The 13957-nt window shown below is 45.3% G+C and overlaps 1 protein-coding gene across 1 annotated transcript; it reads left to right on the forward strand.

The window, feature by feature from the left end:
* The first annotated feature begins 1600 nt into the window (after window positions 1-1600).
* Window positions 1601-7228, forward strand: TYSND1 (trypsin like peroxisomal matrix peptidase 1). Its single transcript, XM_053304748.1, has 4 exons — window positions 1601-3192; window positions 4773-4903; window positions 5888-6073; window positions 6784-7228. Exons 1-4 carry the CDS (start codon window positions 2021-2023, stop codon window positions 6999-7001), a joined length of 1707 nt encoding a protein of 568 aa, XP_053160723.1. The 5' UTR covers window positions 1601-2020; the 3' UTR covers window positions 7002-7228.
* The last annotated feature ends 6729 nt before the right edge of the window (window positions 7229-13957 follow it).

Genomic DNA, 13957 nt, shown 5'->3' on the forward strand with positions numbered 1-13957 from the left:
TCAGCGGTTTGTACCTATTGGGAAAGGCCACATACAAAAACCAACCAGAGCAAACCTCCTGTATTGTACCTAATAGAGGTGAGGCAGAAAACTACATCAAAAGACTCAGCCTTGGAATGTCCTTTGATTTTCCTCTTCCCCCTATGTCTTCACTTCTGGGGTAACTTTCCCTCCGGCCTTGGAAAATTTGTGCCACATCTTGATCTTAATTCTAGATGTGTGGGGGTAACTGACAACCTGCTGAATTAGTGTGGTGTTGGAAAGACATTCTGTATATGCTCAGTGGAATTGTTTTTTCTTTCGTGTGATTTCCGTTGACTATTTTACAGGACAACGTTAAGACAGGGCAGTCTTAACCAGTCTGGCTGTCTGTGAGGCTTTCCTCCAAGGAATCAAGGGAATTATAGCGTTTTGATCCTGGTGCGGATTCTGTACCTATTCTTCCACTACGCCCACGGATATAGTCCAACAACAGCTGGCGAGCCTCAGATTGGCCAACGCTGCCCTAGTACGGACATCTAGTGCACACACTGAAGTTTCTCCACTAGGGGGTCTTCAGGGCAAAAGACACGCCACATAGAACATAGGAAGCTGCCATATACTGAGTCAGACCATGTGTCCATCTCGCTCAGTATTGTCTACCCAGACTGGCAGCGGCTTCTCCAAGGTTGCAGGCAGGAATCTCTCAGCCCTATCTTGGAGATGCCAGGGAAGGAACTTGGAGCCTAGATGCTCTTACAGCGCTCACACTTCTAGTCTCTCTTTCGTATGCAACCAGGGCGTAACCTGCTAGTTTAAAGGGGACAAGTCATGCTTGCTACCACAAGACTAGCTCTCTTCCGTTCCAGCTTCCGTTAAGTTCAGTGCAAAGGGAACAGTGCCTTTAAACTCCTTTTGAATAACAACACTAACCGGGAGTTGATTCTCAGCCTTTTTTCAGTGCATGTCTGTTGAAGACGGGATGGAGAATTGTGTTCAGAGGACAGCAACCCGACAATGAAAACTTGCCAGCAGCTTGAAATCCTAGCCCAGTCCTAACTTTGCCTGACAAGGATGCGCGGTAAATTTGGGGCTTAACGAAACAAAAAAATAGTGTCCGACGATCCGATTAGGGTGGCTTTCCCACTGAAACTAACGGGAGAAACAGCGTGCCGTTTTCGCCCTGAAGCCCTACCCCAAGTAGAGAAGCTGAAATTATGACTTACTTTCTATTCTCTTCTTTTACTTTATAATAAACTTTGAATTGTTTCTTCTGACATTTTTTTTGTTTTTGTTTCCCTGTGATTTAAAAATAGAAGAATAAACCAGAAATTATATGTAAAAGCATCTCTTTGAAACGGCAAGGAAAGGCATTAAAAATAAAATAAAATCCGGCGCACTTCGCGACGTGTATGGGAACAGATCTTCCTTACTGTGTGTGCCTCTGGTATATTCTTATGTCTATAGTCCAGTTGTTTCCAGGACCTGTAATGGAATCCTAATACACGGTAGCCAGGGTCCAAAGCTGGCCAATCACAGAGGATGTCTGTTGCCTGAGTCTCTTCAACCAATCGCAGTTCCTTTGTTGACAGCTCAGCCAATAAGAGTGAACTCTTTTTAGTTCCACATGACTTCTTCACTCGTTCTGCTCTGTTCTTGTTCTGGTGGTGTTGAATCAGCTCTCGTGTTTTGAAACCGACAAGGGTAGCTGCTGGGACTCTCTTCCTGGGTGGACTTTGTTTCTGGGCTGCGATAGCCAGGTACTTTCTCTAGAAGGTGAAGAGCAGAGGGAGCCTCTGGGAGTTGCACCCCAGCTATTGGGGAATCGGAGGATGGGAATCGGAGGCTTTTCTGCTTAGTTGGTGTCCCCTAAACTGGTGGTGGTTCTTCTCTCTGCGCCTCCAAAGCCTCTCTCTCCCTTCTTCCTGCTCTTGCAATAACTTGCCCTTCTCCAAACAGACGCTCCCTGCAGTTCCTCTTCTACTCCACACTGAATCACATTCTCTCCCAGAATTGCTAAAGTACACCAGTTCTTTTCTGTATGGCTGAGGCTCTGCAGTTGGCAGCAGTACAAGCTGGCTGCATCATCAGTGTTTCCTACTCGCACCAGGTCACCCCCGAGACACTCAGACCCCTGCCCCAAGGGCCTTGGAGTGGCAGTGGAGTCATCTTGACCCAGAATCCAGGCATTGTCCTTTGCCATGGTGCCATCTTCTCCCCTTTTCTCCTGGGAGCTGAGCACCAAGACTGGGCCCAGTGCAGAGTCCTGCTGCCTGACAGCTTCTCCCCAGACATCCAAATCCAGGTGCTTGTGTCAGGTGAATGCAGCAGCAAAGCCAATGGCAGGAATTGGCTAAGTGGGGACTTGGGGGACAAAGTTCTGGAATTGAGATTCAGCCCACTTTCCAATCGGCATGAGACACCCAGTGGTCCGAAGCGCTGTGAGGCTGAGCTCATTATGATGGTACCCTGTCCACACTTCCAGGATGCTTTCTCCAAAGTCTTCAGTGCCTCCGATCTGTGGCATTTTGGGGGAAATGAAGTTGAACAAGAGTCTAGCTCACTTGCAGATGACTTGCGTTTCCTGCATTGGTTTGCCCTGCTGAGAATCCTGGATTGTGACTTCCGTGGTGCGGGTTGGGTGAGCTGTGTGCCAGGCAAATCACTGAGGAAGGGGGACCCACTCTTTACTTGTGGCTCTCCTTTTGGATCCTTTTGCCCAGACATTTTCATGAACACCCTCAGCAAAGGGATCGTGAGCAACATGGCTGGAGACTGCAACACCATAATCCTGACTGATGCTCGATGCTTGCCTGGCACTGAAGGTGGAGGAGTCTTTGCGGTATCGGGAACTGGTCTCCACCTAGCTGGGATCATTGTAGCTCCACTTTGCTGGAAATCCAATGAGTGGGTTGGCTTAACTCTGGTTTGTGCTATTGACTGTATCCTTGAGAGTATTGGGAGTGTCCTCACAGGGCCTCACCAATTTCTTAAGGGTTGGCTGAACCCCAGGCAACTTATGAGTAAGGTTCATGGGAAGATGGTAGCCGAAAATGGACCTGATCAGCAAATGCTGGCTGCTGTGGTTCTGTTGGAATGTGGACCAACCTGGGGATCTGGTGTGATGGTGAATTCAAAGCTTGTGTTGACCTGTCGACATGTGGTCTATGGAGCATCAAGTGTATATATAAGATTACAGCCCAGTCCTGAAAAGTAAGTCTGAATTTTCGTATTTATAGCGTGCTGACTAATTCAAGTTGTGTTTTCTTTGCCAGTTTCTGGAAAGCTAAACCAACCAAACTGTAAAGCTGTGATCCTTAGCATATTTAGGACCAGTCTGGATGTTTACCAGACGTGAGACTTGCAGGGAAGCACATGATTTGTGGCGGGATCCTAGTGTTCCTGATCCATGACTTGCATCAGAGAAGCCATTACCTGCAAATGGATCAGAACTCTTGGAATCATTGGTCGGCGTGGGGGGGGGGCTTTTGTAGGGCATCTAGTCCAACCCTCTGCTTAATACAGGCAATCCAGAGCTCGAGCATCCCCAACAGATGGCTACCAGACTCTGCTTGAAGTCCTCCAGCAAGCCAGAGCCCACCAACATCCTAGATAACTGCTTCCATTGTCAAACTGCTTTTGCCATTGAGGAGGTTTTCCTAATGTTCCACTGAAATCAACCCTCCTGTAACTTAAGCCCATTTGATCTAGTTCTGCCCTCGAAGAACTAGCGGAGGAGAACAAGCCTTTGCCCTCTTCTGTGTCAGAGTCTTTGAAGACTGCTCTAACTTACCCTCTCAGTCTTCTCTTTTCCAGACTAAAGTGCCTTGAGATGGTTTTAATGAAAGGCAGTATAAAAAGCTAACAATAAACAAACATGCCCACTTCCTTCAACCTTTCCTCATAAGCCTTGACTAGCAGAGAGATAGGATGTGGTGGCAAATGCATGTTTCCCACCCATGGACCATGGACCAACAAAGCTCTGGTACATCTACAAGTTTGTCGGAATGTGCCAATCAGCCCTGATCTGGAAATATGTTTTGAATTCTGTGGGACTTGCTTTTGAAGAAGCACTTCTGGCTCCCCGAGCTCTGACTCAGTTGATGTTGACTGGGCAAACACTCTGCAAGCATTGTCTTGCACAGCTCCCATTGATTTCAGTGGAGCATCTGCAGGTGACTTTCCTGGTGGCTTGCACCCTTTGTACATAAACTTTCAAAGCCCTGAATAACTTTGGGTTGGGACCACCTGCTCCCATTTGAAAATGCCCATTAATTAAAATCTTCATTGGAGGCGCCTCTGCTTTCTGAGGTGAGGAGGGTGGTGACCGAAGAAGGGGCCTTCTCAGTGGTGGCCCCCCACAACTGGAGAACTGCCTCCTGTGATATGTGTACCTGGTGCCCTAATTGTTGTTCTTCAGGCACCAGGAAAGATGTGCCCCACTCCTGTTCTCATGAGATTTTAGCAGTCTTGGTTAGCTTTTTATTGGTTTTTATTCCCCCAACTGAAGTGATACTATAGGCTAGTTTGTTACATTTAAGTGTCCTGTTTTGTCTTATCTGCTGTGTGTTAACTTGTTTTTTAAATCTATATATTTTTTAATTTGTTTTTGTAATGTATTTGTGAGCCACCTTGAGTGTGGTTTTTTTTTTTTAGTGTGAAAGCAGAATATAAATCTTCCCTCCCCCCACAAATAAACCCTCTTAATAGTTTGACAGTTGAACAACATCAACATTGTACGAAACAGTAAGCATCTGACATCTCCTTCACCTCTTTGTTTCTGTTTTCTCTAGGACTTCTTCCATTAAAGGAAAAGTGGTGTTTTCTACCAAGGAGTCTTCTCCCTATGATGTAGCTCTGGTGGAATTGGAGGAGGACATACCCACTTCAGTAGAGCCTGTTTGGGCATCCAAGTTCTATGCTGGTAGTTGCTGAGCATTTTCCTGAGTAATTTTTCTGCATGGGAACATGAGAAATCAATCATATGCCCATTATCCTGGGGCATTACAATTAAAGAAAACTGTGGTGTTGACATATATATTGAAAGGGAGTGGCTGACATCCAGACTAAGAAAGTGCCAGTGTTGTGAATGTGCAGCACGTCCTTTGTAGGAAGGGCTATTTTTGTTGATACTCTGCCCCGTTTTGCTTTGAAGCTAACTGTGACCCCTGCAAATATGTCCCTGTGGGTCACGTGACGCTCAGGGACATATATTCGGGGATCACAGTCTGTTTCAGCATGAAGGGGACTGCCAAAAATAGCCCCTCCCCCAAAGCGTGTGCTGCACATTCACTGTGCCAGCACTTCCTTAGTCTGGCTGTTGGCCAATATAAACTAAGAATTCTTCCCCTGAATACTGTTAGGTGGGCAGATGCCAAGTCTAAGCTGCGAAACATTATAGGCAGCACCTGCTTTTCAGCTCTGCTGCGTTCACTGTGGATTTTGTTCCTTTGTTTTCCCCTCCCTACTCTGAACTCCATCTTGGAGTTGCTTCTTACATTGTAAAGATACAGTGAAAGAAGAAGCACAAATTGCTTCCTCTGTACATGGCAATTCTGGATCTTGTCCACAGGAAATCAAGCTCTGGAATCCTCTCTTTCCCTAGCCCTCTTCAGACTTTTTTTTTTTAAAGGGGGGATACTCTGCCTGCGTTCAGCATTGTAGGACTGCATTGTCAGTCCCTGCCCCAATGCTGAGAAGCTTCACCCACACACTGTCCATGCTTTACAGTATTTGAAGAGGCAAACACTGTAAGCATGAAGGAGGTTCTTTCTGTTTTTGGAAGACTGGGGCACTGGACACAGGTACAGCATCCCTTTTAAAAATAGGTTTTAAAGATTACTCCTGTGCCTTTGTACTGTGTGAAGTGATGTGACCTTTGCTTCTATGGTGTGTGTTTTTCATTCAGGAGAAGATGTGAGCATTGTCAGCTTTGGTGCCTTGGGCCAGGCTTGTGGTCCGTCCATCACATCGGGGATCTTGTCGGCAGTGATCACTGTGAGAGACAAGCCTGTGATGCTTCAGGCAACCTGTGCAGTCCATGGTGGCTCTAGTGGAGGAGCCCTCTTTGCCACACACAGCAGGCAACTCCTTGGTACACAGCTCAGTTTCTCATCTTCTTTCTCCTTCTCTCTGATGATCTCACTGCGTGAGCATAGAAATTGCTAGTGGTGTGGAATTCAGTACTCCAAGAACTGCAGCCTTCTTTTTCTTAATAAAATAAAGTTTCTAGCCCTTGGTATCCAAAGGTTTCCTTTAATTGTGTCAGTAAAATTGTGAAATCTTCGGGGTGAACAGGAGTTCCAGTGGTCAAGGGTGGGTCTTATGATGTCCCACATGTTGGTGCAATTTTAAAATAGCAGGGTTAAACATATCAGAAAAAGGAATTAGTTTTGAAAGATCAAGATCTAAACTCCCTTTCTAGTTCCAATGTTTATGTGCAACCATAAACTATGCAAGTAGGTTAAGAACCAATTTGTTTCGATATACAAGGTTAGGCTCATAATCTCTGTTTACGTCTGCCGAGACCACACAGCATGCTTTTAACCTGTGATAACTTGGCTGTATGAAATGGAAGTCTCTGTAGTATCTTCATCACGAGTAACTTAGTCTGGAGTTAGTTTTGCAATGCTGCATTAGATGTTGCCTGTCAATGCCACTGAATCAGGAGTGTGTGTTCCTTCTGAAGCAGCAGGTGATGCACTTTGCTGCTTTGGTGTTTGCTTGTATTGCCAACCTTTTAAGGCCACTGGTTTACTTTCGTTCTGTGCTTTGTTCTGTTTCCCCCCACCCTTCCAACCACAGGCATCGTTGCCAGCAACACAAGGGACCACAGCATAGGAGCAACTTACCCCCACCTGAATTTCAGCATCCCCATTACTGTCCTGCAGCCAGCCCTCCTGGACTACGCCCACACCAGAAACCTGGGCCGCTTCAGGGAACTAGACCGGGTGGATCACAGGATTCAAGTTGTCTGGAGGCTCCAAAGAGAACCGGTGGAGGGACTACTCAGCAAGCTCTGAGGCTCTTCCGCACAGAGAAGAGGGAGTCGAGCTTGTGCAGGACCCAGATGAGCCAGAGGAGGCTTGTCTTCTGAGTAGGTCGGGTGCAGCGGAGAGAGTGTGGACTAGGAATGGGGAGACCCAGGTTCAAATTTCAACCTGTCTCACGGGGTTCTGGCTCCTTGGAAGAAAAGAGGGATATAAATATTTTTTTAAATTAAAAATAAAATAAATGATGGCAGGAGTAATGAATGCTACCCTGTGCTCCTTGTTGGCCGGATACAAATATAATAAATACATGTAAATATTACCTGGTGGTAGAGAATATGAACTCTTCCCTCCACTTCCGGTTGGATGCTGAAAATGTTATCCTTTTGGAAGACTTTTAATACTGTGCTTTGTAGTTTTTATAAAGTGGAGAAACTGAATAATACTTTCCATGCAGAAGGTCCCAGTTTCAGTCCCTGGCATTTCCAGGTAGGCCTGGGGGAAATCCCTGTCTGAGATCTTTCTCAGAAGAAGAGCTGGTCTTGTGGTAGCAGGCATTAATTGTCCCCCTTGCTAAGCAAGGTCCACCTGGTTTGCCTTTGAATGGGAGACTACATGTGTGAGCACCGTAAGATATTCCGTTCAGGGGATGGGAAGAGCATCTGCATGCTTGTATGCAGAAGGTTCCAAGTTCTCTCCCTGGCATCTCCAGATAGGGCTGAGAGAGATTCCTGCCTGCAACTCTGGAGAAGTTGCTGCCAGTCTGTGTAGACAATACTGAGCTAGATGGACCAATGGTCTGACTCAGTATATGGCTGCTTCCTATGTGAACTCTGGAGAGCTGCTGCCAGTCCATATAGCGAATACTGACCTAGATGGACCAGTGGTCTGACTCAGTAGAAGACAGCTTAATATGCCCATATTATTACACAACCAACCATGTCTGGGGATGCACTTGAAAAATTCCAACTATTTTCTTGGTTAAGCAGAAGGATATCTGAATGGAGACTTGCCCAACTTTGTCTTTTTATCTTATTTCCTATTATTCCCCTGCCTGTGTCTCTTGCTCCTCCACCACTCGGGGCAAAATAGACAAAAGTTTAAAAGTATTCTTTGGCCCTATGTGGGTGGTGTTTGCTGATAAATAGGAGCTGCAGCCTGCCCCCTCCGCCCACCTCCCATCAGGACTGCAGTGTTGGGGAAGGGGGGAACTTAACCCTTTGCTCTTGCCACAGTTCTGATCTGGATGAAGGGGACCCTGCAGCTGCTATTTACCAGTGGGCAGGGTGGGGAAAACCTTCCAAGCAACAAGGCCAAATGATGTGTGTTAAAGTTATGTCTGGTTTGGCCCCCAGACACTGGAACATCTCCTGTTCCTGTAAACAGCTTTGCCCATTCTACTGTCCCTTACACCTATAATTCTCTCTCCCAGAGCTTTTGTATGCTTCCACTTTTTGCTTCCTTTAAAATAACTCTTACCCCTCAACTGAAACCGAGTCTAGAAGGTGAAGCCCAAAGATTTCAGTGAAGAGGTGGGTTTTGAAGAAGAATACCCAGAATAACAGATACATGACTGCTTCTGTTGTCTATCCCCAGTGGGCCTTGTCTTCCTCTGTCCTCTTCCTGCATAGCTTGAACTGTGAGACTGGAGACTCCTTGGGGCAGGGACCTATTGTTTTTTTGTTTGTCATTCTGTAAATCGGGAGCTCCTTGGGTCCCCAGACATTGTTGGACTATAACTTCCCTCATTGCCAGTTGCAGTGGCCAAACACCATTGTGGCTGGGTATGATGGGAGTTGTAGTCCAACAACATCTGGGGACACAAGCAGTGTTCCCTCTGATTTTTTTCATCTGTGTGCAAAACTAGTTTTGTTCTGGATGGCAGTATCAAGGCAATATATGTGTCCATGCATTCAGAATGGGGCCTTCCTGATTCAACCTGATTTAAAATTAACTGAGCAGACATATTTTAAAACTTGTGTGTTCACACACGCCTTAGAGGAAACACTAGACCCAAGGTCAGGAACCCTTGCTTTAAAGCCCCATGTGTGTTGATAGTACTATGGAAACAATTGTGTAGAAGACCATTTCACCTTTCCCCTCCTGGTTCTTAATGTTTCTTACTGCCAGCAGATGGTGCCTCTGTTCCAAGCAATCAACTACATAAAACTGTCTTCTATTTCAGCTTGTTCAAGTACTTCTTAAAATTAAGCTTTTAAGCAGTAATTTTCATGCTCTCTTTGGGACTCTTAAGTATGCCTTAAGGCAGTATTGAAATCTGACATGCTTTATTCCTTAACTTGCCATTATAATATGATTTTAATATGTATATCACTACAATTTTTAAAAATACATGTATGCCCTGTTTCTTGGATCACTGGGACTCTCAGAATGCCCTTTCATCCACGGCTTTTTGGTTTCCCTGGGTTCCCTGTTGTTTCTCTAAATAACAAGGTGAGAGGAAGCTTGAACTTAACGCTTAACAAGCCATCTGACTGCAAGTGCCTGAAGATCAGAAGTATGTATTTATTTTTACAGATAACACTGCTCTAACAGACCCCTTCTCCCAACGCCTTTAATTACACATTTAGCCCTGTTCCTTATAAAAAAGACAGGTGCGAATTAATATTCGGTAGTCAAATACCTGTGAGCCTGAACAGAATGCTTGTTAGCACAGAACTGCGACCCCTGTCTCCTTGCTTAGACTGAAGAAGCAGGCTCTTTTGCCCGGGACACTATCTCCATTTCTCGAAACCAGGGATTCTGACACAGCACTGCATGTTTCATCTGGGAGGAAAGGTGGTCCCAGGCCCACACAGAAGCACTTTACCCACATTTGTAGGGCTCTCTGGATCCTTGTCCATGTTCTAGTTCTCTTCATCTGTTTGCTGTACCTGACCAGGCCTCCTCCCTTTTACCACTTCTGAGAACAAGGTCAAGAAAAGAGAGTTTTCTTCTGCTCTTCCAAAAGTAAAAAGGAAGAGTAATGCATCCAAGAGAAATCATTGGCCCCCTGATTCTCTGCTCTGAGAATGAGGGGTGAATTACAAACTGAATTCTGCTGCATCAGAAGAACTTAATATGTAACCTAAGCCCCTGCGAGTTACTGTAAGTGTAGCATAACTTGTAAACCCTCCAAAGCCGTGAATCAGGCACTTCAGGATTCTCTGCCCTGCTAACTGAGCAAAGAGACACCTTTTAAAAGTGGTGATTCTCTTCTATTTAGCATGGGGAGAGCAACAGGCCCTATCCAGCCCCAGCACAGCATCCCTCCAGTGGCTGTTGCTGGTATCTCCCTGATATTTCTTTTTAGATTGTGAGCCCTTTGGGGACGGGGACCATCCTATTTATGTATTATTTTTCTATATGAACTGCTTTGAGAACTTTGGATGAAGAATACAAATATTAGTAGTATGCCATATGCAGCAGTGGTTACCCAGATCCAGATGCAACCCTTGGTGTGCTCCACAGAATCTCAGATTGTCACAGTAACGGCCTCTTTGCGGAGCCCTCTCTTGGGTCTTTTGCTGGTCATCCAGTTTCCCTCTGCAACTCTGAACTCCATTTAGAAATGGTGGGTCTTATAGAAAAGCAATTAATACCAGCCCTTAGTCACTGATGGGAGGTAAGTTTTGGAACACCGAAATCTTGCCCTGGGCTGTTGACTCGCTTTCCACCAAGGGTTTTCAGTACCATTTTGAAACACAGTGTGGCTGGTGCAGTTTATCTGCAGCATGATATTGCCACAAGTCCAAATGTATTACAATATCCTCTCCTCGTGTAGTGCCAGGGGAGATGCATGGCATGCTCCTGCCGCCTTTTGGGAAGGGACAAAAACAAGGACGAGGCTGCCTTTGACTTCCAACCCATAGACTGTGCCCTAAGCCATTCTTTTAATCCAAGTTTGCCTTGGGAATGAAACGGATTAGACCGGACTCCTCGCAGCGCAGTCGACTCAATTTCATCAGTCTGTTGACTTACGCAAGGTTAGAGGGAGCAGCTGTGCTTTGGAAAGCAGAGTGTGACAGGGTTTGTCCACGGCTGGAGCCTCTCCCAGACTGCACTCCTGGGCAGTCTCAAGCGACCAATGCTGAATGGAGCTATGGCCACAAAGGGTGGGTGGATGGCTGGGGAAGGTTATGCTTAACTACTCTCCAAACCAAAGGAGTCCCACTAACGCTGCATGGAGGGAACAGTTGCCTCTGCACAGTGCCAGGGGTCTAGGGTATTTGGCTAGAGCTTTGCTCTGACCTAATAAACAACAAGGGAGCCATACTTAGGGGGTGCCCCTAAGTGACCTGGAAGCCCGTGGCTCCCAGACCTTGCAGGGAAGAACACTGTTCTAGTGCATTCATGCTACTGTGCGAAGCTGACATAGTTTTGGCATGCACTGAGGAAACTACCCCCAATGCTGTGTTACCTGTGCATAGTCTCTTCTGCCTACCTGTAAGAAAAGGTCACAGCCATTACAGGAAATGCACTCTTCACAGTGCCAGGCAGAGCTTCCCTGAATTCCTAGCTTGTCAGTCAGAGACAAATTTGTGACATAGCACTGTAGAATTCTTTTGCTTGGGGCGCTCAAATGAACAAAGTCCTAGAGATGAAGATGGTTCTGATGCCCATTTATCTCCCAGCCTCCTAGAGTCGCCATGACAAATATCCGCAAGGAGCTCAATAGCCTTAAAAGAAAATGAAGACTTCTTCCGGCCCTCTCCCAAGCAATCACGGCTTTCTGGCTCTTGAGCCATAAATATCTCTCTGTCTGCAGCCCATTCTTCCAGCTGTTGTGTGGAAGAGAAATGGTGTTTGCTTTAAAGATGATGGTAGAAAAACGTATGGTCCCCCGCCCACCACAACTTTTAGTAAAAAGAACAGCAGTGAAGTCTGTGTGGCACATAGAGTTATAGGAACTGCCTGTCGGTTGCTTCTTCCGCTAAAGGTGCCAAGTGTGTCTTTTTGGGCCTCTTCCATAGTTTATAAAGTTATGAATAAGTTTGCTATGACATGTAGAGTGGGAAGCAGCCACTTTTAAGAATCGGCTGATAGTCACTTGAAATACTGCTTACGCTTCAGTTCAGTTTTATTACTTTGCTGCTAGAATAACCTCAACAAGATTATCTTAAAAGCAAAAGCAAATTGTTTTTAAAGCATTCAAATGTCTGTGTGGCAATCAGTTTACATTCCACTTAACAAATTCTGCTAATGCCCTGTCTAACGTTAATATTTTTTTAAAGTGGAAAATCGTTTCAGTATCCTAGAAGTACTACTGTTGAAAAGCAATCATTCTATCTTTTGAAGAGCAGGCCACTTGAAAAACATGTTTTGGGAAGAGGAAGGTATTTTTCTCTTGCACCCTATGTCGGCGAGCAGTCAAAGAAATAGTGGGGCAGATCCTCATCTGGACCAGTGTAAACTAGAATTATCAGAATGCATCTTCTTGACCAGTCTCTGTAACACTAAATACATACAATATTAAAGATGCATGTTATTTAGCAGGGCTGTGTGCAGTACATAACTGCGAGATCATGTGGCATAAACTTTCAGTATCGCAAAGGGAGGCTTGAGGGTGTTCAAGGAGTGTTTGGTTGGTGCAATCTTAGAACAGGCTTCCTGTGGTCAGGTGGTAGACCACAGGAAGCCTGTTATTATGCCCTGCTCAAATCCTTGGTAATGCTCTCTTTTCTCCCACCTCCTGCCTATACCCTAATCTGATGGAAGAAGAAGAAAATGGGGGCAGGGCAAAACTGCTTGATTTAAATAATATACAGACATCATAATTCAGTTTCTGTTGGCACAATTTTTTGGTTTCATTCCAGTGAAGGAGACATGCATGCCTAAAATGCTTTACATGCACAGATAAAATGGTTTACATGGCTTGTGTCTAACTTTCTGGATTGGGAACTACAGATGTAGTTCCCAGATGTGGATGGAGGTCAGATATGGACGGAGACCTACAGTCGTGAAGATACAGTCTGTCCACACTGAACTGTTTTCAATGGGTTACACATCCATGCTTTCGTGCAACTAGTCCTGTGCTAATGACTTTTCTATAGGAGACGGGATTTATTTATTTAGTATATTTGTATACTGCCCAAACTTGCATCTCTGGGTGGTTTATAACAAATATAAGTTAAAACAGGAATTGAAACATTAAAATGTTTAAAAACAATTCACAATTCTACAAATCTATTCAAAAGCTTGGTGTAATAATGTACCTTGATAATCTTTTTGAAAGCTTTTATTTTGCCCAGGAGTGCATTTCAAAACCTTGGGGTGTCAAGAGAGAAGGCCCATCCCTGAGTAGCCACCAGATGAGCAACTGCAAACTGACCTCTCCAGGTTATCTCAGTGAGCAGGGGGCTTATGGTGAAGAAGGTATTATCTTAAATATTGGCCCCAAAAAGATTGGGGTCAAGTAGAGTGGGGCCTGAGACTATGTAACCCTGACTTTTGCTAAATGATCTTACTTACCAGTTGCAGGGGAGTAATGGCAGGAGAGAGGGCACGCCCTCAACTCCTGTCTGTGGCTTCCAGCGGCATCTGGTGGGCCACTGTGTGAAACAGGATGCTGGACTAGATGGGCCTTGGGCCTGATCCAGCAAGGCTGTTCTTATGTTCTTATGTTCTTTCATAGTTGAAGACCAAATTGCTGACCCTTTTCTTCCATGGGGAATGTCTTCTACACTGGAAAGCAGTTTAAGAGTAGGTATAGATTAGCATTAGAGCACTTTTGAAGTGGGGTGGCACAAGTGGGGTTTTACTTTTTTTTTACACAGGTTACAAAGTCAGTTTGAGCATCTTTTTATGACACAGTTTCTGCCTTCCAGAGCAGGTAATTTTGACTGACTTCTCTTATAGATCTATGCACTCCCAGGGTGGTTTTTTTTTTTTTTTTTTTGCAGTGGATGTCCTGTTAAAGTCAAACACATTTTCTCAGTCCTGCATAATTTCTCTTTTCCAAGGAAGAAGTGCCAGCTCCCCACAATATA

Source organism: Hemicordylus capensis, chromosome 3 (assembly GCF_027244095.1).
Source record: "Hemicordylus capensis ecotype Gifberg chromosome 3, rHemCap1.1.pri, whole genome shotgun sequence".
NCBI classification, from domain to species: domain Eukaryota; kingdom Metazoa; phylum Chordata; class Lepidosauria; order Squamata; family Cordylidae; genus Hemicordylus; species Hemicordylus capensis.

What these genes read in the sequence shown, in the direction of transcription:
- TYSND1 (XM_053304748.1), top strand. Translation starts at nt 2,021, where the DNA reads ATGGCTGAGGCTCTGCAGTTGGCAGCAGTACAAGCTGGCTGCATCATC. An exon ending in TTACAGCCCAGTCCTGAAAA is followed by an intron (nt 3,193 to 4,772) that starts GTAAGTCTGAAT and finishes TGTTTTCTCTAG; the next exon opens with GACTTCTTCCATTAAAGGAA. An exon ending in ACACAGCAGGCAACTCCTTG is followed by an intron (nt 6,074 to 6,783) that starts GTACACAGCTCA and finishes TTCCAACCACAG; the next exon opens with GCATCGTTGCCAGCAACACA.